Genomic DNA, 22,968 nt, shown 5'->3' with positions numbered 1-22,968 from the left:
GTAACAAGAGCAGAAAAGTCCTTAGAAATGTAGAGAGGACAGAGGAAGGATCCGAGAGCATAAACGTTTGCAGGGACTTTTCTGCCCAGCTAAGGTGTGGCATTTTTTTCACCTGTTTTTTCCTTCTAGTTTTTTCCCCTGATGGGGATCCAACTTAGGATTTTATGGGAGAAAGTCGAACTGGGCTGAGCTAGGGTGCGCAGGGGAAGGCCTGACTGTGGCCTGGCAGCGCTAGGGACTTGGGGATACAGACAGTGCCTTTCCCACACTCTTCTGTTGTCTCTTGTGTGTGGCACAGGCTGGGGAGTGGAGCATGAGTGGTGCTGGGGGTACCGAGTGGGATGGGGGCGCCCAGTTCCAGCAGGGGGGATGAGGTGGGATTGGAGGTCGCCCAGATGGAGTGCCCAGAGGGATTGAGCTGACCTGGCCACTATTTCCGCTTCGGAATGCTCGACCGCAGGGGCTCAGCACATCTGTCTACGTCAGGGGCGGCTGCTCCTTGTCATAAGGCGAGCCCGCGGAGGAGGACCTCGCGTGGGAAAGTTCTGACTATTTTACCATCTTATCTAGAATAGTAGCTGGATAACTATTGTGCGACGATACTAATCCTTTCTGTTTGTCGAGTACGCAGTCACTGTCAACGAGCTCACCACCTTCACCTCGTCAGCGCCTGCCAGGAGCCCTGGGAGCAGGGAAGGCAAAGCACATAGTAGGTACCAGGCTGGAGGACATTGGGCCCGTGAGAGGTGGGGCCCCCACTTGCTCTTCCTGCTGCCCTCCCCTCGCACTGCCCCTCAAAGAGGGGAAGCTCCACCAGGTTCCGCCGACATGCCAGGCCCTGGACCTGCTTCGACGGCACCTGGGACGTCTCTGCAGGAAGAGGCTGGTGTCCCACCATGGGCGTAAAGTGAGCACGTGGATCCTGGGCACTGCCCACCCGGTGGGACCCCTGAGGGAGGCAGAGAGTCGCCTGTGCTCCGACTGGCCAAGTGGCCTCCTGGTTGACAGAGCCCGTGTAACAGCAGATTTGCCAAGTCCTCTGCTATCACCCTCTATCCCCTGAGCAACCTCCCTGCAGCCCCTCAGCTGCCTCCCCTTGTGCACTGTGCTCCTGTGTCTGTGTTTCCTTGTCATTCTGGTGTGTGTGCAACAGGGTAGTTATGTGCATATCACCACTTGAGAAGCTGTATAGCTCTGTGTATATTGGTGTAAATATTTATCGGTGTGTGTAACAGTGTAAAATGACCATGTATGGATGCATCTGGGTGTGTGAAAGTTGTGTCCAATTGTGACTTGTGGATGTCTGTGCTTGTGTGTGCACATACAGATGTATGCTGTGCGCGTGTGCAGAAGTACGTGTGTGCATCCCTGCATTTATCGATGCAACTTGAGTGGGTGTGAAAGGACAAATACTGAGCACGTGTGTGTTCCCTGCCGGTGGCCCTTCTAGCACCACCAGGACCCCCTCGGCCTGCTCCCACGCATGGGGGGCCCTCTTTGGCCAGGCTGGTTAAATGACTGTTTCTTTCCAGTTCCCTGTTCCAGGGAGCAGCGTCTCCCGCCCTCCGTCCACTCCTCTCCCTCCACCCGTCTGTGCTGTCTCGTGAGTTGAAAACACAGAAGTGAATGTAGCCTTAGGAGGGACCGCTTAGTGCCTTGAGGTAGGAAGTCTCAGTCATGGGAGAAGCTGGGAACACCGAGCGTTGGACTTTGGCCCGGGAGGACATGTTTGCGAGTGAAAGGCAGGGGTGGGGTGGTAGGTAGGTGACATGCAGTCACACACATTCACCCTCGTATTCACACACACACACACACACACACACACACACACACACACTTTGTAAGGTATCTAAAGCCAAGAAAGCTGTCACTGGAATGCCCAAGATTACCTCTTCCTATCTGGACACCCCTCACAGAGAGCCGGGTTAGGGGAGGCGAGCCATTGAAGACCTTGCTGAGTGGGGCCAAAACATTACTTGATTGATTAGGTTTGGGGCTTCTGGGACCCTAGAAGCGCTGGACCCCAGGAGATGGGAGTCAGCAGCCCATTTGGAACAGTGGCAACAAAAACGTCAGGCAGGAGGACTCCAGAACACAGGAGGGTGGACAGGCAGTGACAACACCTGCAGGTGCGCGTGGCGAGCTGCAACAGCAGACCTCGAGCAGTGTCTTGCCCGGGATGCGGCGATGAGGGCTCCAGCCCCCGCGGCCCACAGGGTGTTAGGGTCCGCATGGAAGGAGGTGGAGCTCTGGCGCTGACGCCTCTTCAGAAACTTACAGCTTGTGAGCTCGCCATAGACTTAATCATCTTTAGCCTGAAAGCCGCCCCATCTCCCCTTGTCTGTTCCGTGTGTGGTCTGTGGTCAGTGTTGTGTCGAGCCCCACCCCTGACGAGGCGCAGCCGCACGGGCGCACCTCCAGCTCCCTTCCTGCTCCTTTCCTCTGGGCACCTCGCACCAAGAAAGGCTAGAAGGGCATCCGGTGGGGCCTGTCAGTCAGGGAGTGCTGTGGTGAAAGACCCTGTGGACCTTGGCGGAGGGAAAGGTCTCCTGTGCCTGGGAGGGAGCAGCCCCAGCTCCACCGCCCGCACGCCCTGGCAGCCCTGGCAGCCCTGCCCCACCACGGGAGGGACTCCCCAGCCCCAAAGGGCTGTTTTGTTGTTGACATGTGAGACACGTTTCCTAGCAAGTTCTTGCCCGTTCCACCTGCCACTGGGGGTGCCTTTGCAGAGGTGGCGGACGCTCTGTCGGGGCTCCTGGAGCTCATCAAATGCATTCGTACACCTGTGTCCCCTCGTTGACAGCAAGGCTGCCAACTCTTCACATGTTGTACAGCTTGACTTTTGCTGAGTCTGTGGCCGTTCCTCGTGAGGTTTCCTTACTCTGTACACACCAGAACTAGCCTTTGAGCTGTTCACCAGTGAGCGTGTTTGCTAAGCTGCTCCGGCGTACTGCTGTGACGCGAGGAGGCCGCGTCGTCCTGCTGAAAGTGCGTGTTCGTGCGTGTCATTTGGCGTCCTGTGAGCGAAACAAAATCTCTACTGTTGATGTTAGGGCTTCGGGGGTGGGGGGAGGGTGTCCCTGTGTCTCCCTGATATACTTCCTTGTGAATAACCCCATTGGTCAGGGTCGCCTCTGTGGGCTCGTCCAGCCGGACAACATCCCTAGGGTCAGGTGGCCGCAGCACTGACGGCCCCGGCGGAGGACAGCGGTCAGGGCCGGGTGCAGAGGGCAGCCGGCAGCGCCCTGCTGAGCACAGGGGAAACGAGTAGCAGCAGCCGCCTGGGTGCTCCCGGGCCCAGGCGCAGGAGGCCACGCACGGAGGCGAGAGCTGCTGCCCGGCTCAGCTGACCCAGAAAAGGATCCAGAGCAGCAGAGGCCCCACCGACCCGGCGCCCCACCCTCCTTACATGTACATTCCTGCATGGAAAAGACCTTGACCCGCCTGGACTTCACGAGAGGACACGCGCAGAAACCATGTTTCTGAAAGATAGGCTGAAATGAAGGTTTGTAAATAGTCAAAAGTACAAATAAACAAATATGTAGTGGCAAATACACTGCGGGTCATTGTGTTTCCTGCCCTTTGGGCTGGGAGGGAACACCCCTGAGCCCCAGAAACCTCTGGCTTCCATGGCTCACCGCTGCCTTCCCATGCCCTGGGATATTTCAATCCATGATTTTCGCGGGGAAGGAAACCAGTAACTGCACAGTGGAAATGAGTTCATGCTTTTCCACAAGCCATTCTAATCATTTGCAACAGCATTTTAAAACATGGCAAACATTTGCTGTCCCAAAACAAAGAAAGCAAGAATTCCTGGGGCGGGTGGGGGTGGGGGGAGCAGGGGTGGGGGAAGAGGGGGCGCTCAAGTTCTGAGAGGTTTGTGAGTCGCATTCCACCCCGGGGGAAACCGCCTGGCCCAGCGCCTCTTCCTCTGTGGTCCTTTGGTGCCCAAAACGGGTCGGGAGGGCTGTGCCTTCCTGCTCCGCTGGGACAGCTGATCCCCGACGGCAAAGGGCAAAGGGATGTCTGCACAGGTGCACACGAAAGGAGAAGACGCAGTCAAGGGGGGCAATTTGCTGACGCTGGTTGCCAGTGGCAGCACAACCCTAAGGGTCAGGAGGACAAAAGGACAGAGGAGGACGTGGTCTCTCCCAGTGGCTGACCATGTGAAGCCCGACCTGTCACAGGACAGTCAGAACAGGTTGCGGCTATAGCAGTGACAATCCTAGTAACTTAACCCCCAAATATTTGTCCCCAAAATCTTTCCTTCTCACACTGTACTCTGCACATCAGGGGAACGTCTGCTTATTGTAGCCACTCAGGGACAAGCCGGCAGACGCTTCATCAGCCGTGTGTCTCCCATCTGTGGGGGGGGGGGGAGGGAAAGTGGTGCGGAAGGGTCACGCCGGTGGGAGAACACTGCAGGTGACAGCCCCCCTTATGACGCCTCAGCCTGGCCCTCCTCTGAGGCCCCGGGCGCGCGGGAGCTCTGGGCCGCTGTGCAGCAGCCACGACAACCCTCAGGAGGTCCCTTGGTCTCTGTGGGGGGGGTCTCACTTGCCCCTCTTCCAACCCAGAGACACTCACACCTGCTTTGTAGACATCTCCTCGGCTTTAACCTCAACACGTGGGATTGGGATCACCGAGCGCCGCCATTCAGCAGTGAGTGTCTGCCCTTGGAGGCGCGCCTCAGAGGAAGCGGCCCTCTCCCCTGGAGAGGACTCCAGCTGGTCCTTCCAGCCACCCAGGCCCATCGCCACTCCCGCCTGGGGCTCTTGCCAGAGGCTGAGGGTCCCCTCACCGTGTGCTGCTGTGAGCGCAGTGCTCTGGAGCAGCTGCAGGTGCGGGTCGCTCCTCCTGCCCTTGCTGCTTAGGGAAAGGAAAACAGCCTTTGCTTTGTTATCTGGGCTGCGCTCCGGAAATCCCAGAGGTCATGGGGTCAGGAGCTCAAACTAAGCCCCCTCATTGTCTTCAGGTCAGGGGTGTTCTTGTCTGGGTTTTCCTACTCAAGAGCTGACGTTGGGGCCCTAACAGTCAACTTCAGGCCAACCAGACCTCAGGCGCTAAAGCCGATGCCATGGACAAAAGCAAACTCCACCATGGTCAAGTGGGTCCCGGGCAAAGAAGACCTGGAGACCATCTCAGCTTGTCGCAAAATCACCGCTAAAACAACAAGCAAGCTTGTTGTGGAATCTCCGGCCTCCTCAATGCTTCGGGGTCCGATCAAGAGTGAGGCACTTGAGAGGAAGGATGTGAAGCAGAGATAGGGGTGGGCACAGCTAGGCAGCAACTGCCCGTGAATGGGTGAGGTGACCAAGTGGACCCCTTTTTTATGCAGGGCCTCCTCAGCCAATGACGTTGTGGTCCCATTTATGGGTGACCATATTCTTATATTGAAGGAAATTTTTAGAGAGGAAGAAGAAAACAACAGATCATAAACTCAGATCTATATAAAGAACAGCATTAAAGAAGAAATAAATGAAAGGAAAAGCTTTCAATTTTTTTTATGTTTAATTGATCTAAGAGATAATTTTGTTCGAAATAATACCAACAATGTATTTGTATGTAGGTTTCCATATGATTTACGCCCTATATATGGAGTCAATGTCAGCAATGATATATAAGGGATAGGAGTAAGGGATTATAATTATTTTATTATAATGTAGTTATACTACCCATAAAGCAGCAGAGTGTTATTTGAAAGTAGACATAGATTAGCCTTAAAAGATATAGTGCAACAAATTTTAAAAGTTTAAAATATTATGACTGATATGCTAAGAATGGAGAGAATCTGGAATTATATAAAAGGCAGGAAAAGAGTGGAAGCAAGAAATAGGAATAAAGAGCAAGGGCAAGCGGTAGAGAACAATCACAAATATGGCAGGAATTAATCCAACTATATCAATCATCACCTTGAACATCAAGGGTCCAAATGTACTGATTAAAAGAGTAAGTCAAAAACTAAAATTGAAAAAAAAGACCTGACTGTATGTTGTCTTGAAGAAGCCAGTTTAACTATAAAGAGGCTCATCCATTAAAAGAAAATGGATGAAGGAAAATATACCATGATAGCACTAGTCAAAAGAAAGTCGGAGTAGCTATTAATTTTAAACAGAGCATATTTCAAAGCTAGGAAAATTAACTGGAATAAGAAGGCCATTCCATGGAAATAAATGGGTCATTATTCCAACAGAACATACGTTTGCATATGTATACACCTAACAACGGAATGTCACATTAGGTGAGGCAAAAACTGATAGAATTTCAGGGAGAAATAGATGAATCCACTATCATAACTGGAGAATTCTGCATCCCTCCATCAAAAATGGGCAGATCCAGTGAGCAGAAATTCAATAAAGACATACTTGAACTCAAAAACAACATCAGTCAACTCAATATAATCTACAGACTACTTGATCCAAAACCAGCAGAATATACATTTTTATCACACTTACATGGAACATTCTCCACGGTAGACCACACGCCAGGCCATAAGGCACACCTTAACAAATTTAAAAGATGGTTATTCTCAGACCACAATGAAATTAAGCTAGAAATCAGTAACAGAAAGGGAATTGGGGAAAATTATAAATACTTGGAGACTAGACCCCACATGTCTAAATAACATGGGTCAAAAGAAGAAATCTTAAAAGAAAGGAAAAAGTATTTTGAACTAAACTAACTAAATGAAAACATATATTAGAAAATAAGAAGATCTAAAAATCAATAATTTGAGTTTCCACCTTAGGAAAGTAGAAATAGAAGAGCAAATTATATCCCAAATAAACAGAAGAAAATAACCAAGAATTAGTATATAAATCATGAGATTGAAAACAGGAAATCAATGGACAAAAATCAATAAAACTAAAACTGGTTCTTAGAAAAGATCAATGAAATTGATGAATCACTAGCCTACCTAAGCAAAAAAGAAAGAGGACAAAGATTATTAATATCATAAATGAAAAAGGAAATCACTACAGTCCCCATGGGCTTTAAAAGGCTAATGAAGGAATATTCTGACTCACATTATGCCCACAAATTTAATAGCCTACATTAAATGGACCAATTCCACGAAAGACACAATCCACCAAAACTCACACAAGAAGAAATAAACAGTCTGAATTGGTCTATATCTATTAAAGAAATTGAATCAATAATTAATAACTTCCAAAACAGAAGGAGCCAGAAATCTAACCCAAGAATTATTTAAGGAAATTGTACTAATCCTCTACAACCTCTTTAAGAGGACAGAAGCAGAAAGGATACTTTTTAACACTTTTTATGAGGCCAGCATTACCCCAACACCAAAACCAAACTGATATTACAAGAAAACTCTAGATCAATATCATGAATAACAAAGCAAAAATCCTCAGAAAAATATTAGTAAATCAAATCCAACAATGTGTAGAAATAATTATATCCCATGACTATATCTTATTTATTCCAGGTATGCAAGATTGGTTCAACATTAAAAAAATTAATTAATGTAACCCATCACATCAACCAGTTAAAAACACACAATCTTACCATAAATACAAAATAGCAATTTGACAAAATCCAATGCTCATTCAAGATAAAAATTCTCAGTAATGTAGGACTAATAAGGGAACTTCCTCAACTTAATAAAAAACAAAAATTCTAAAAATCCCTACAGCTAACATCATGCTTAATATTGAGAAAATAAAAACATTCCCATTAATATCAGGAACAAGAGAAATATGTCTCTTCTTATTACTTCTTGAAAACATAATGCTGGAAGTTCTAGCTAATTCAATAAGACAAGAAAAGGAAATAAAAGATAAACGTCTTGAGAATATAAATAAATAAAATTGCCTTTGTTTGCAGAGGGCATGATTGTTTATGATAAAATATGAAAGAATCAACAACAACAAAAAACCCTTCTAGAACTAGTAAGTAAAATAGCAAGGTTACAATATATAAAATATATAAATATATGTACAAGATATATTCAAAAATATTATACGAAAGTACATCATTTTCCAATACAGCAATAGGGAACAAGTGAAATTTGAAATTAAAATATAGTACTATTGGGCCTCCCTGGTGGCGCAGCGGGATGAGCACAGCAGCGCTGTGAAGCTGCCCGCACGCAGCCTCTGTAGTGCGCATTCGATTCCCGGCAGGCCAGGGAGAAACCCACAGGGCGCAGCAGACCTCTCCTGTCTCACCCGCTGCTCCCCTCAGCGGTGTCTTCCCTCCGTCTGCCTGTTCTGCTCCCCGCTCTGTCTCTGGTGAATCCTCTCACCCTCCCGTTCCTCTGGCCTGTATACCAGCGCTTGTATAAATAAATCTTAAAAAAATAAGATAAAATAAAATAAGATATAGTACTATTTACATTAGCACTCTCTAAAAATGAAATGCTCAGGTATAAGTAACAAAGTATATACATGGACTGTATAAAAAACTATAAAAGATCTGTTAAACAAACACAAAGAGCTAAGTAATGCCAATATTAATTCTTTTCAACTTGATCTATAAATAAAAACTCAATCAAAATTCTAGTAACTTTTTGGATATCAAAAAATTCATTCCAAAATTTTTAAGGAAAGACCCACAATTGACAACACAATAATGAAAGAGAAGAATAAATTTGGAAGACTGACACTACCTGACTTCAAAACCTGCTATAAAGCCATAGTAATCAAGAAAGCGTGGTACTAGTGAAAAGATTGGACAAGTAGCTCAATGGAACAGAGCGAAACAATAAACAAACATAGTCAACTGGTCTTGCGCCAAGGAGCAAAGGTAATACAATGGAAATAAGCTCAGTCTTTTCAACAAATGACGTAGAACAACTGGACATCCATGTGCAAAAGTATTAATCTAGACACAAACCTCATACTCTTCACAGAACTCAATTCAAAATGTGCCACAGACCTAAATGTAAAATGTGTAATTTATAAAACTCCTCAAAAATAACAGGAAAAAGCTAGATAATCTCAGGTGTGGTGGTAACCTTTTAGATGCAACACCAAATGTACAATCAGTGAAAGAAATAATCAATGAGCTGGATCTCATTGACAACTTCTGCCTGTGAAAGACAATGGCAAGAGAGTGTGGAGACAGACGATGGACTGGGAGGGGATATTTGCAGCAGACACAACTGACAAAGGGCTCTTATCTAAAATATACAAAGCACACTTAAAAATAAATTTTCAAAACTCTGATTTAAAAAATGAGCCAGTGACCTTAACAATTTACCAAAGAAGATAAACAGATGGGAAATAAGCATATGGAAACACACTCCACATTATGGCATCAGGAAAATTAAAACAATAATGAGGTACCACTACACACCTATTAGAATGGCAAAATCTGGGACACTGACAACAGCAAATGTGGGTGATAATGTAAAGCAAGATCAAATAAATAAAACGTGTGACTATTGAACAGAGAGATAGTGTTTGTGGACAATATGATCACTTGTCTTGAAAATTCAAAGGAATGAGCCTGTGAACTGTTGGAGTGGATGAAGCTTCAGCCAGTGTCTGGAGGTCACTACAGTGAAATAAAGGACTTCGCCACACACAATCAGTAATGAGTCAGAGCAAGTAGCAGAAAATACACCATTCACAACAGCAACAAAATCCAAAAATTACCTAAGAGCACAAATATACAAGATTATATAATTATATACAGTATACATATGATCCATGACACATACATGACTACATATTTTGCATATCTGTACAAATATAGCAAGGATGCATGTAAATAATTCTATAAGTATGCCTGTATATTATGTTGTACATGTTGCAGGAGTTGACCAGTAGATTTGGATAAAAGAAATGCCAAACAAAAGCAGGATAGCAGCAGCACATCATGTTCATCGATGGGGACCAGACCCTTGTGAACATGTCAATTCTGCTTAAATGGTTTACAGATGTAGTCCCTTTCCTGTCACTGTCACATGACAATCAAGCTCAGGCTACTAACTTCAGATACCTGAACAACCTGGAAAACTGTAGATGAAGTAGGGCAAAACCAATATCAACATCAAATATAAACAACAAAACAGCAAATACTGCGGAGGCTGAAGACTGGTGGGCTGATGGCTGCGTGTGGGGTGGAGGAGCATGGAGCAGCAGGGAATGTGGGGAGAAGCTGGAGTCTGCACAGGTGCAGATGATTATGGGGAGGGTTAACGTCTCTGCTGGTCCAGGGCACAGATCTCAGATCACACGACCAGTGGCTCTGGGGCACTGTCAGGACGGCAGGAAAAATGGCATTGATCCAGGCGACTGCAATCTCAGCGAGAGCCTGCGAAACAACTTAGCCAGTGAGTTGTTTAAATAGACCGTGAGAAGAACCTGGAAATAGGGTAACGAGCGGCACATAGATAGTGAGGGTGGGTGTTCTTTTTTTTTTTTTTAAAGATTGATTCATTTATACGAGAACTGGGGTACAGGCCAGGGGTGTGGGGGGTGAAAGGAGGCTTCACCAGAGAGAGAGTGGGGAACAGAACAGGCAGACCGACTGAAATACTCTGCTGAGGGGAGCAGCGGGCGAGACAGGAGAGGTCTGCGCACCATGTGGGTTGCTCCAAGGCGGGCAGGGATCGAACCTGCACTGCAGAGGCTGCAGACAGCTTCACAGTGCTGTGCCCAACCGCCTGTGCCACCAGGGAGGCCCTGTTCTTTCATGCAGAGTACGGAGCTGTGCATTCAGACCCACACTAGGGGGAGAGGTGGAAGCAGCTCCCACGATGGAGGCTGCACAGCGACCCTCACGGCCCCCCACAGCGCCACCCTGAGTCCCCTCGAGGCGCAGCTTCCCCCACCCCGTGGCTCAGCTGTTCAGCCACTATCACTGTGAGGCCATCAGGCGTCCAAAGTCCGGGCGTCTGCTGCTGAGGAGCCCCGGGGTGGGGGCTCCTGCTCTGACGGCGCCCACCGTCCCGGCAGCCCCACCCGCGCCGTCCTGGGAGCAGCCTCTGCGGGGGCGAGGGAGTGAGGACTGGGGCTGCCGCCGCCCAGGGGACCCACAGAACCCAGCTGCGCCCCATAACGGCTCTGAGGGGCCGGGGCGAGTGGTCTGAGGGATCACCCCCACCTGCTCAGAGGACTCGGGAGTCGGTCCTGGTCTGAGGGGCACCAGGGCCTGCCCCTGCCTGAGTGAAGGTGAGAAATAGAACAGGGTGGAGAGACCCCTCACAGGATCCATCTCTGGCCCTCATGACAGCCCGGGCTGGGGGGGGGGGCGGGGGGAGCCCAGAGACACTGGGCGGATGTGACGTCAAACGACTCTGCTAGGAGGCGTGAGGTGAGCGCCTCATTTCCCCCCACCCTTTCAGGGAACTTGGGAAGTGGGAGACTTGGTGAGGGGAGCAGGCTCAGATGACAGAGGACAGGCCCCACTCTGCCTGAATCAAGGTGAGGACCACGAGGGTTAGAGACAACCCTATAGGAGCCATCTCAGCCCCTCATGGCAGCCCTGGAGGGGGGAGGGGGGAGAGAGGTGCTGGGTGGATGTGACGTCCACCCACTTCCGCTCGGAGGTCTTGTCTGAGTTTAGGGCCTTGCTCTGAGGGGCGCGCACTCAGGTCGGCAGAGGGAGAACCCAGCCCTGCCTGAGTCAAGGTGAGGACCCTGAAGGAGGGCTGAGAGGTCACACAGATCCCCTTCTCAATGAAATACCTGAGGGACCCGGGCAGGGTAGTCAGGGTGATCACCCCTCCACACACACTTCCTCAGGGAATTCTGGGAGTCAGAGCCTTGGTGAGAGGCACACGCTCGGGGAACAGAGGGCAGCCCAGGCCCTGCCAGAGTCAAGGTAAAGAATAGACCAGGGACAGAGTGACCCCCATGGGATCCTCTCCATTTCTCATGACAGCCTGGGGGAGGGGGGCCAGAAGTGCTGAGCGGATGTGACGTTCTCCAACTTCCGCTAGGAGGTCTGAGGTGAGGGACTTGCTCTGAGGGACGCACACTGAAGTGGGGGATGGAGGGTGCAAGGCCTGCCACACTTGACAAAGTAAGGACCCAGAGGGAAGAACTGAGGAGACACTAGACCCCAGAACAAAAGACACACCCAGCCACATTTACTGCCCAATGTCGCTGGAAATCGTAATTCGAGGTTTCAATCTGGGAGGTCTGAAAAAGAAGCGGCTTGGAGAGAAGGGTGCATCTTCAGGTCCCCAGAAGCAAGTAGGTCCAGTTCCTGCCAAGAGTCAAGTGGGGAGCCTGAGTGAGGACTCAGACCCTGAACCCCAGAAGAGACAGGAACCCACAGAAACAGGACCCCACAGAATCCGGACCCTGCTGTTAATCCTGGGAGGCCTTAGGGTGGGATGACCACAGGGCGTCCTGACTTTTGCATGCAGGTCTGAGTGAGACTGGGGAATTGGTATAAGGAACAGGGAGGGCCTCAGACCAGTAGAGGGAGGGCTGGTCCTGTCAGAGGTCAAGGTGAAGACTCTGTGGAAGAATTGAGGGACCCTAGAACCGAGAGCCCACACAAAAGATCTGGGGGGGTGGTCACGTGGCATCCTGACTTCTGCATCCAGGTCTGAGAGAAACTAGGACTCAATATTAGGAACAGAGCCTTAGGTCCACTGAGGGGAAGCACAGACTTCTAGAGTCAAGGTGAGGGTTGGGGGGAATATTGAGGGACTCTGTACCCTAGAACTGAAGAGACCCCACAAAAGACCCTCCCTGCTGTCAGACCTGGGGCAGGGGTTGCCACATGGTGTTCTGACTTCTGCATCTGGGTCTGAGAGAGACTGGCACTTGATGTAAGGATCAGGGCCTCAGGTCCACAGAGGGAGGAACGGGTCCTGCGGAGATTCAAAGTGAAAACACAGGAGGACAGCTGAGGGACCTTAGACCTAAAGAAAGGGGGACCTCACAGAAGCAATCTCCTGTCAGTTCTGGAATGCATCCTCCCCGCTATGACCACACAGCAACCTGACTTCTGAAAACAGGTCTGAGAGAGACGGGGGACTTGGTATAAGGATCGGGACCTCAGGGTCAGCAGGGGAGAGCCCATGTCCGGCTGGGAGTCAAGGAGAGGATCCTTGAGGGAGGGCTGAGGGGACCCCAATACCAGAGCAGGGGGGACCCCATAGAAACTGGTCCCTGCTGTTATCCCTGGGGGAGCCCCTGGATGGGGTGATCACAGGTGGCATTTCTTGACATCATCTGGATCTCAGATTAGAGGATTCCAGATCCGAGGTCAGGAGGCAAGGGATTTGGTCTGAGGGTCTGGACTCAGGTCAGCCCTGGCAGGACTCCAGGTGAGGCCCCAGCACTCTCCCCATTTGGGATCCTGAAGGCCCAGGTCAGGTGTGGCCAGATGTGGGGCCCTCGTTGCTTCTGTTCCACCTCAGGAGTGTAGTCCTGTTCTGAGGGTTTCACGTCAGGCCCATAGAGGGGTGGCAGGGGTAAAATGAGGATCCTGAGTGAGTACAAATGGAACCTGTGACCCCAGAACAGAGGGGACCCCACAGTTCCTAATCCCACCCCACAATCAGCCCAGAACTTCAGGCTTTGGTACCTGTGTCCTGAGCAGCCGTCTCACTTCCTCCTTCAGGTTCTTGGGGGCATCACCCAGGAAGACGGAGCGTGTGAGGCCCAAGTGTTTCCTTACACAGGAACCCGTAAGTCGTCTTTGTCAGGGGTGCCAAGGGGGAGTTTCTCAGTTGAAGCTACTCACACTCCCTCTCTCTCCCAGGCCCCTGGGTCCCATCAGCCACCTCCTGTCCACACTCCTGACAACTGCCGAGCAGGAGTCATCATGCCTCTGAGTTACGCGAGTGAGGGCTGCAAATTTGAGGAAGACCTTCAGGACCCAAGAGAGGCCCACCACCTGGAACCTGGGCAGCTGGTTAGGGCTGAGGAGGAGGGGGAGGAAGACGCCCCATTTCCCTCATGCTTCTCTTCCTCCACCTTTCCCCTCACCTGTATTGTGTTCCAGGATGCCTCAGAGGAGGAGGCTGCTGCTGGGAGCCAGAGTTCTCCCAGTGCCTGCTCCTCCCCCAGAGCCCTGGATGCTGCTCCTTGGAGCCAATCTGAGGAGGAGAGCACCAGCAGCCAGGAAGAGGAGGGGCCACACACCTCGCAGGAGCCAGCAGAAGCTCAGGCCCCCCCACAAGAAACCCTGCAAGAGAAGGTGGCTGACCTGGTGTACTTCCTGCTCCACAAGTATCGCGCCAAGATGCTGACCAGCCAGGCCGAGATCCTGAGGGAAGTCCTCGATGATAACCTGGAGCACTTCCCTGTGGCCTTCCGCCGGGCCTGCGAGTGCCTGCAGCTGGTCTTTGGCCTTGAGGTGCAGGAAGCAGAGCCTAATGGCGACTCCTATGTCCTGGTCACCACCCTGGGCCTCACCTATGATGGGCTGATGAGGCCTGAGGAGATCATGCCCAAGACGGGCCTGCTGGTGATCGTCCTGGCCGTCATCCTCCTGAATGGCGACCGCTCCCCCGAGGAGCGCATGTGGGAAGCTCTGGGGGCGGTAGGGGTGTTTGCTGGGTTGGAGCACATCATCTACGGGGAGCCTAGAGCGCTTCTCACCGAGGTGTGGGTGCAGGAGCAGTACCTGGAGTACCAGCAGGTGCCCCATAGTGATCCCCCCCGCTACGAGTTCCTGTGGGGCCCCAGGGCTTATGCTGAGACCAACAAGGTAGACGTCCTGGAGTATTTTATCAGGGTGAATAGCAGGAATTCCAGAAGCTTCTGAGCTCTCTCTGCAGAGGCTGTGAGTGATGAGGAAGAGAAGGCCTGAGCCAGAGTGGCAGAGGGCATCTCTGGGTTCCTTCTCTCTGCGGTGACTTGGAATTGATTCTCGTTTCCCTTAGGAATTTTTTAACTGTTATCCCTTCAATAGAAAGTTTATTAGCTTCAGCTGTGCTTGCGGATGCATCCGTCACATTGGTACATTGTGCTCATCCAGTTCAAGAGTGAGTTTTGCTGTTTTGTAAACCTTCCATCTTACTTGTGCCCAGAGTTCTGTAATATAGCATTGGAATAGGCATTTCCTTGGAAATGTGACAGAACTTAGCAGGAAAATTTATGGAGTCAAGAAATAGAGAAATAAATGTGAAGAGTTCTTGCTTATCCTTTCTCATCTGTCATTCTATAAAAGAGAGAGAGAGAGAGAGAGAGAGAGAGAGAGAGAGAGAGAGAGAGAGAGAGTGTGTGTGTGTGTGTGTTGCCCATCACCTGCAGGATTCTGAAGAAATAGGGTCTCACTCCCTTAAAATGATAACCAAAACTCAGTGGTTTGGCACTCTTTTCTGGCCTAGAAGGGCCAGAACCCATCACATTTAAATAAAATTATAAGGTTATCTTGGCAGTAATTTGGACAATTCTGAATTCGTGGCAAGCCCATGCTGTCCCCACCTGCCCCACCTGAGGCCAACCTTCTGGCTCATACCTCATTTCCCTTCACACTACTCCACAGTGTCTCTCAGGTGATGAAGGGGATCCTATTGCCAAGCTCCTCCACACAGGGCTATAGAAGGACCGTGGCGATGCAAATCCAGCTGATGTGTTTCTGTCTGTGGCATCATTCAGCGAGGACCCTCCTGCCCAAGTCCCAGGGCCCTTTGAGAACCGACTCCGCCAGGGGCCAGCATTTCTGCCAGTCCCAGAACTTTCCCAAATTCTATCACCCTTCCACTATTTCCCTGTGCGCCCTCCTGTCCAACTCAGTAATTTCACCTGCTGACCAGCTCCTCACCGCTACTCCCCTTAAGTCTCCGCCTGCTCTAGTGGGACAGCTCAGATTGCCTGCCGTCCCCCAACACAGAGCATTCCTGCTACCTGCAGAACCCCCCCCCCGCACCCCCACCACTGTCTGGGACACCTCTGATAGCAAAAGCTCCTCCAAATCTAAAGTGACCTTTAGGTAGCTGGTCATCCTGCTAGGTGTCTGCAACACACTCTCAAGATATTTTCCGGATTAACTGATGAGTAGAGTCTGATTTGGCCCATACAGTTCTTTGGATATAGCCCTGAAGCTAGAGCAGAGGTTTTAAAAACCTCCCTAATATTTGCAGTATGATTTCACCAGAGAGTCTTATTTGAAACTGGCCACTAGACACAGATGGCTGAGCTTACCTAGGCAGTCAGAAATTCTTGTCAGTTTCATTGAGAACTCATCTACTTCTGAGTCTCTCATCCCAAATACCAGAGGGATGAGATCTTGAAGGTACCACAAACATGAGCCAGCCCCAGCCCAACTCATCCTCACCAACATCTGCGCACCTCTCAGGCCCTCCCCAACCCTGCTCACTCAGCAACTGCAAAACAGAGCTGATTATAGATGGAGGTCCTCAAAAGCTAAAAAATAAAATCAAACCACAGCACCACCCGAGAAGTAAAATAGTTCACCCCCTAGGTTACTGCTACAGACATTAAAATAATAATAACAACAGGAAGCATCAAATAGCAGAAGGAACAAAAAGACCTGGCAACACGAGGAGACCTCACAAAGTGAGAACAACAACCCAAAATCCAAACACAACACCCAGTGGCCACAGCACAGATCAGACCCTGCCTCCTCTTCACCCATGTCTGACAAACCCAATATGGCTGAGATTGAGAAATAAGTTGAAATTAAAGAAGACAGAAACACAGGAGAAAAATCCACAGCTTCAAAAGAAATGATTGAACAGGAGAAGCAAGCAGGTGAATTGTACTCTGCATTGCACAAGCATTGCCTCCTTACATTATTCTTTTAGTTGTTTAACTTTGTAAGATGCAAAGAGGTTGGGTGAAGTTTAAATGACTGTGCTGCCCCTTTCACATCAAAGAATCGAGAACAACTAATGAAGGTGCCCCTGCCTCTCCCATCTGCCTGTCAGGTTGGCGGAGGAGGGAAAGAACTTGCACACTGCTGAAGGAAGTAGCTGGGTGGAATGACAGTGAAATCCAGAGTAGAAACCCAGCTGGCCTAAGGTGTCCTGTGGCTGTAATATGCAGTTTAATCAGAGTACCATTTTTGTTGTTCAAATGATTTTAATTATTGGAAGGCACAATTTTTAATATGTGAATAAAAAATATTAAAACCTGAAAAAAAATCTCAACACAAAAATGTGGAAGATTATATCTCCCTACCAGATAGAGAGTTCAGAACTGCTGTAATAAAGAAAAATTCAAAGAGATAAAAGAAGACTCAGGAAGGCAGGTCAAATTAATAAAAGGAAACACAGAAAGGCAAGTCTAAGAAATACAAGAGAACTCAGAAGAGCTAATAAAAGAGACACAATGAAATTTAGAAAAACTTCAATGAGCTCAGAAATAAAATCAATGAACAGAAGGTAGAAATTGAAACTTTAAATAAATAACAGAAATTCAGGAGTTAAAGAGTTCAAGAAATGAGATCAAGAAAGCTATAGAAGTAGGATAGACCAAATGAAGGATTGAATCAATGACACCAAATATGCACTAAGAATCCAGCTGGGAAAAAAAAGAGAGAAATGAGATGTGAAAAAAAGAAAAATGAAGAGGCAATTTGAGACCCATCCAATACCACATAGAGAACCAACATACGAGTACCGGGTATCCCAAAAGAGGAAGGGGGAGGTAGCAGAATGCTTATTCAAGGAAATAATAGAGGTAAACTTCCCACACCTGGAGAAGGAATTAAAACGATAAGCCCATGAAGCTAAAAGAACACCGGTTACCTAAATGCAGTGAGACATACACCAAGACACAGAGCAAGAGTTTATGACAAAGAAAGCACACAGACTGCAGCAAAGAAGAAAAAGCAGCAGGGATCTTCTAAAGACACGCCCATTAGGCTTACATTAAACTTTTCATCAGAAACTCTACAGAGAAAGAGAGAATGGAAAGATCTATTCAAAGTGCCCATAGATAAAACTGTCACCCAAGAATACTACATTCTGCAAGATTCTTTCAGATACAAGGGAGAAGTAAAGACCTTTCCAGAGAAACAAATCTGAAGGAATGTGCCAATGCTAGACCTCCCGTGCAAGGAATGTTGAAAGGATCGCTTTCATCTAAAGCAAAGTGTAGAAAATCTACCAAAACATGAATAAGGAAATAGAACCAGAAAGCTAGGACAAAATGGCAGTGACACATCATACATCAATAATCACCCTCAGTAGAAATGGACTGAGCTCACTACACAAAAGGCACAGAGTGACTGTTGGACCAGAAAACGAAACCCAGCTTTCTGCTCTCTCCAGGAGACCCACCTGAGCTTGCAAGAATGCAAATAGGCTCCAAGTAAATGGTTGGGAAACAAACCCGCAAACAAATGGGACCCCAAAAGAGCATGAACACATATAGCAGATAAAATTTCAGCGGAAAGAGAGAGACAATGAGTGACAGGGACATTCGCTCGCAACTGCGGCATCAGCACATCAGGAAGCAAAACCCTCAGCAATGCATATGCACCGAGCGGAACACACGAGACAACTATTAACAAACCTGAAAACAGACACTGGCCACAACAATAGTAGTAGGGGCCTTCAGCACCCAAGGACATCAATGGACGCAACAACCAGGCAGAAAACCAACGATGAAACAATAACCTTAAATGAGGAATTAGACCAGATGGGCCGACTAGACATCTATAAGTTGCTACACCCTAAGTGCACATTCTTCTCAAGTGTACAAGGAACAATCATAAACAACATTACAAAACAAGTGTCAATAAATTCATAAAGACTGAAATCCTATTATGAGGGCCCCACCTTCATGAGCTCGTCTAAACCTAATTTCTTCCCAAAAGCTTCATTTCCAAACACATCACATGTGGGGTTGGCATTTCAACATTTGGATCTGGGAGTGGGTGGTACAATTCAGTCCCTAGCATCTTCCCTACAAATGGTATGTGGGAAAACCATCAAAATATCTGTGGAGCTACTCAATCTACTAAAGGTGAATTCCAGAAATGCTAGAATACGCCTGGGAGGTAGAAATACTAGTTTTGATTAAGAAGTCACACCCGTGTGCGCCTGCCCCACGGGGAAGTCCTGCTTTCCCTGCAGCTCGTGGTGCCTGTGCAGGAGTTCAGGCACGCAGGTAGCAGAGACTCATGAGATTTGGAACTTGCATCGAAAGGAAGGAAAATTTTCTCAATCCATGGAGGTTTTAGAGTTTAGTACAAAAGGAAGCGCAGGAAAATGACTTTGAGTAAGAGCAACACTGCTCTGCTGAGACTAAGAGATCCCTTGGAAACTGCATGCGGTCCTGTGTTAGAAAGTCACACAGCAGACATTTTTCAAAGCTGGGGAATTTCAAGGCAAATCTGGCCTTCCCAGGCTCTCCTGCAGGCCGTGGAGAGGGGTGTCCTCATAACCTCATCTGTGAACTGGGGTTACATGGGGACTTGGAGTCGCCAAAAGGTAGACCTGCTCGCACAATCACGCTGCCGATGGGTATAGATGATATTTAATTAGACGGTGTGGGTTCAGTAAATACAAATGTCAGTTGTTTATGAAAGGTTTCTAATACTCCCAAAAGTCCACAATTTACATGAATGTCATCCTCAACCGATTACGCTACAACTGGCTTTTTAAAAACCATTTTAGGAGAGCTTCCCTGGTGGTGCAGCGGTTGAGCGCTGGGCTGCGAAGCTGCCCGCAGCCTCTGCAGCGCCAGTTCAATCCCCGGCCGCCGGAGAGGGTCCCACATGGCGCACAGACCTCTCCTGCCACGCCCGCTGCTCCCCTCAGTGCTGCACCTCCCCCTGCAGTGACCGTCAGGGCTAATGGCTGTTGCCATGGTCCCTGAGGTCCGGCGTGGGCAAGGAACCATGCGCGCAGGGGGAGAACAGCAAACTCCCTAAGATGCAGAGAAGCCGAATGCCTGCCAAGAGATGACGACCACCAGAAGCCGCCACAAAGATGGTTAAAAGAAATGCTGACCACCTGGAACCTTATCTCGCTTTCTCAAGGCCCACAAACTTTATTCTGCTACAACTGTCTCTCTAAAATCTTTCCTTTTTCTGGTCATTGATTGCTAATTAAAAGACATACGAAATTTAATAATTAGGCTAATGCAAATGAAACATTACTAAACACTGTGTTATAATAGAATTGTTGGTTTAATAATCTTTCTGTTATGTGCTTGACTTTAGTACCTTTGATATTAACTGCATTATAATGTAAATTCACCCATGACAATTAATTATGAGTAACCATGAGTAGGTAGTAGTAGTAGTAGTAAGTACAACAAGAATATAATTATGTAGAACAAGAATATAAAGAGTTAATAGCCTGTCTACTTAGGAATACGGCTAGGTCCAGATGTATTTTGGACATAAATCACTGCCCTGTCAATGATAAGCTAAACCTATGAGCAAGCTGATTTCTTTGATGTTCACTGTTCTATGCTTTTAGAAAACATATATATACTGACCACTGACTCAAATAAAGTTGCATTCAGATTTACACTCTCCCTTGAAGTGTGTCTGTTTGTCATTTCTTTAGCCGAATCCCTGACCACCCTGCGCAGTCTCTCAACCCTGAGATGGCCTCATCGTCTACTGCTGTGCTGGTCTGCGGCACCTCAGCAGTGTGTTTTGTTGGTCTGTCGGTTCTGTTCCCCGCTCTGGCTCTGGTGAATTCTCTCACCCTCCCGCGCTTCTGACTATACCCAGTGCTTGTATAAATAAATCTTTTAAAAAATAATAAAAACCATTTTAGGGAGAAATAATTCACATGCCATAGATTTAACCCACTTAAAGTGAATAGTTCAGTGGTTTTTATTTGGTTCACAGACTGTACAACTACCAAAGTAAAAATTAGAATATTTAAATCAATACAATAAGAAATTCTGTACTCATTAGTATTCACTCCCCATTCCCTCTCACACACCAGCTATAGACAAGTACTAGTCTGCTTTCTGTAAGCTTGTCTGTCCATTCTGGACCTTCCAATGAAATGAAATCATACAATGTGACAACATACAATTGAAATCATACAATGTGACACTCATACAATGTGTCTGGCTTCTTTCACTTAGCATAATGTCTTCAAGAGCTTCACCCATGTTGTAGCCTTTCTTTTTTATGGCCAAGTAACATTCCATTGTATGGATACACTAAATGGTGCTTATCTGATCATTTGTTGATGAGCACTTAGGTTGTTTCCACATTTTTGGTATTGTAAACAGTGTTTCTGTGAACATTCATGTTCAAGTTGTGTGAACACACGTTTTCACTTCTCTTGGTATATACCTTAGGAGTGTAATTGCTGAGTCAAATGATGACTCAATGTTTAATTTTTTGAACAACTGCTAACCTACTTTCCAAAGTGATTGCACCATTTTACAATCCTGCCAGCTATGTGCAATGGCTCCAACTTCTCCACATTTGTTATTATTTGCCTAGTGGGTGTGAGGCAGGATCTAATTGTAGTTTTCATGTACATTTCCATAATGAACAACAATCTTGAGCTTATTTTTATGTACACATCAGCCATTCATATGTTTTCTTTGGAGAACTGTCTGTTTAATTCCTTACCCATTTTTTAAATTGGGAAGTTTGTCCTTTTATTTTTGAGTTGTAAGAGTTCTTTATATATCCTGGATGCCAGTGGCTTATTCAGGATATGATTTTTTGGTTCTACCCAAATGCTAAGGCCATTATCAAATTTCCTTGCCATCCCATCTATTTGGCAAGCTTATTACTGTTTGTCCCTCTGCTGCTAATGCAAGTTCCCAAGCAGGCACCCTCTGTGAGACCTCTGGTTGGTCTTCCACGAGACGTCCCACTTCAGGCAGATTCCACATTTCATCTCCTGCCTTCAGTCCTTTATGTAGATATTAAAATGAAGGCGCGAGGCTTCCAAGAGTTTCCAGAAACCTCGTGGATGAAAGATGACTTTGCTGCCCTCTCACCTCTCATCTGTGGCTTCTGTGCAGCAAGCTCCCAGACTTCAAGGCAAAGCATGATGCACTTCAAGAAGCTTTGACTTACTCAACACTTGTTTCCCCGCGGAGGTTGTTCGGGGTTTCTTTTTAAATATGTTGTCAAACAGGGCCTCCCTGGTGGCGCAAGGAATTAAGACACCCTCTCCCCAGCGTGTGACCCAGCAGAATTGACATGGGACATGAGGAGGGTGGCGGGTCAGTTTGGAAGACTCTTGAGGGGTCGTCCCTAAAATCCCCTTTAAAGAGTCCCCCCGCACTCCCCCTGCACCCCACCCCCCGCGGGCCTGGCCAGCATCTCCCCTGCCCCATGACCTGGGGGATGGACCTTTATGAGGTCAGGGAGGGCCTTGCTGAGCAAACAAAGCCCAAGGAAGGGGCCCCTCACTGTCCAGGGCGGTACATAGAGAGGACGCCCAGGGGCCGGGGGGAGGCCCAGAGCAGACCCAGCGATGGCCAGAGCGAGCAGAGGGCCGCGCGCTCCCCGCGCTGCGAGGAAGCCCCGCCCGGGGCCGGCCAAGGCCCGGAGGAGGAGAAGGGCCCGCCGCCAGCCCCCGCGCGCACGCTCACCCAGGGGCAAGGCGAGCGGACCCCACCCCAGCCCCAGCCCCGCGCGCCGCCTGCCCCCTGCCCTGCCCGGCCCGACCCGGCCCTGCTCTGCCCTGTCCAACCCCTGCCCGGTCCACCCCTTGCCCGGTCCACCCCTGCCCTGCCCCGCCCCGCAGCGCGTCCCGGGGCTCACCCGTGGTCTCCGCAGGGCGCCGAGAAGACCGGGGTCCTGCAGACGCCCCTTCCCGGGGCCCCAAGCAGGAAGGCCCGGGAGGACGCCCCGGGCCCCTCCGCGAGAACCCAGGAGGCCAGGCCCGCGCCAAGGCCCAGGCCCGAGTCCCGGCGGGAGCCGGGCCCCGACTCCCACAGCGACTAGAAGGGCGCTGCGGCCCGGGAGCCCCGAGGGCCATGGCCACGCGCCCCCGGGCCCCTGTCGCTCCAGAGTCCGAGCCCCGAGCGAGCGCCCTGCCCCGCGCAGCTCTGGGGACGAGCACAATAAAGTACCCGCCGTGGCACCTGCGTGTCTGCCGTGGTCTGACCGGGGGAGGGAGGC

General features: G+C 49.0%; 1 protein-coding gene across 1 annotated transcript; it reads left to right on the top strand.

Annotated features, from left to right (window-relative positions):
* Positions 1 to 11,543: 11,543 nt before the first annotated feature.
* LOC119246489 (melanoma-associated antigen 10-like) lies at positions 11,544 to 15,062 on the top strand. The gene is made up of 3 exons (XM_037512850.2): positions 11,544 to 11,600; positions 13,552 to 13,618; positions 13,693 to 15,062. Exon 3 carries the CDS (start codon positions 13,756 to 13,758, stop codon positions 14,698 to 14,700), a length of 945 nt encoding a protein of 314 aa, XP_037368747.1. The 5' UTR covers positions 11,544 to 11,600; positions 13,552 to 13,618; positions 13,693 to 13,755; the 3' UTR covers positions 14,701 to 15,062.
* Positions 15,063 to 22,968: the final 7,906 nt, after the last annotated feature.

The sequence above is a fragment of the Talpa occidentalis genome, unplaced genomic scaffold (assembly GCF_014898055.3).
Source record: "Talpa occidentalis isolate TD23 unplaced genomic scaffold, MPIMG_talOcc4v2.1 talOcc4.15, whole genome shotgun sequence".
Taxonomy (NCBI): domain Eukaryota; kingdom Metazoa; phylum Chordata; class Mammalia; order Eulipotyphla; family Talpidae; genus Talpa; species Talpa occidentalis.
This window is presented reverse-complemented; position numbering and strand designations above follow the sequence as displayed.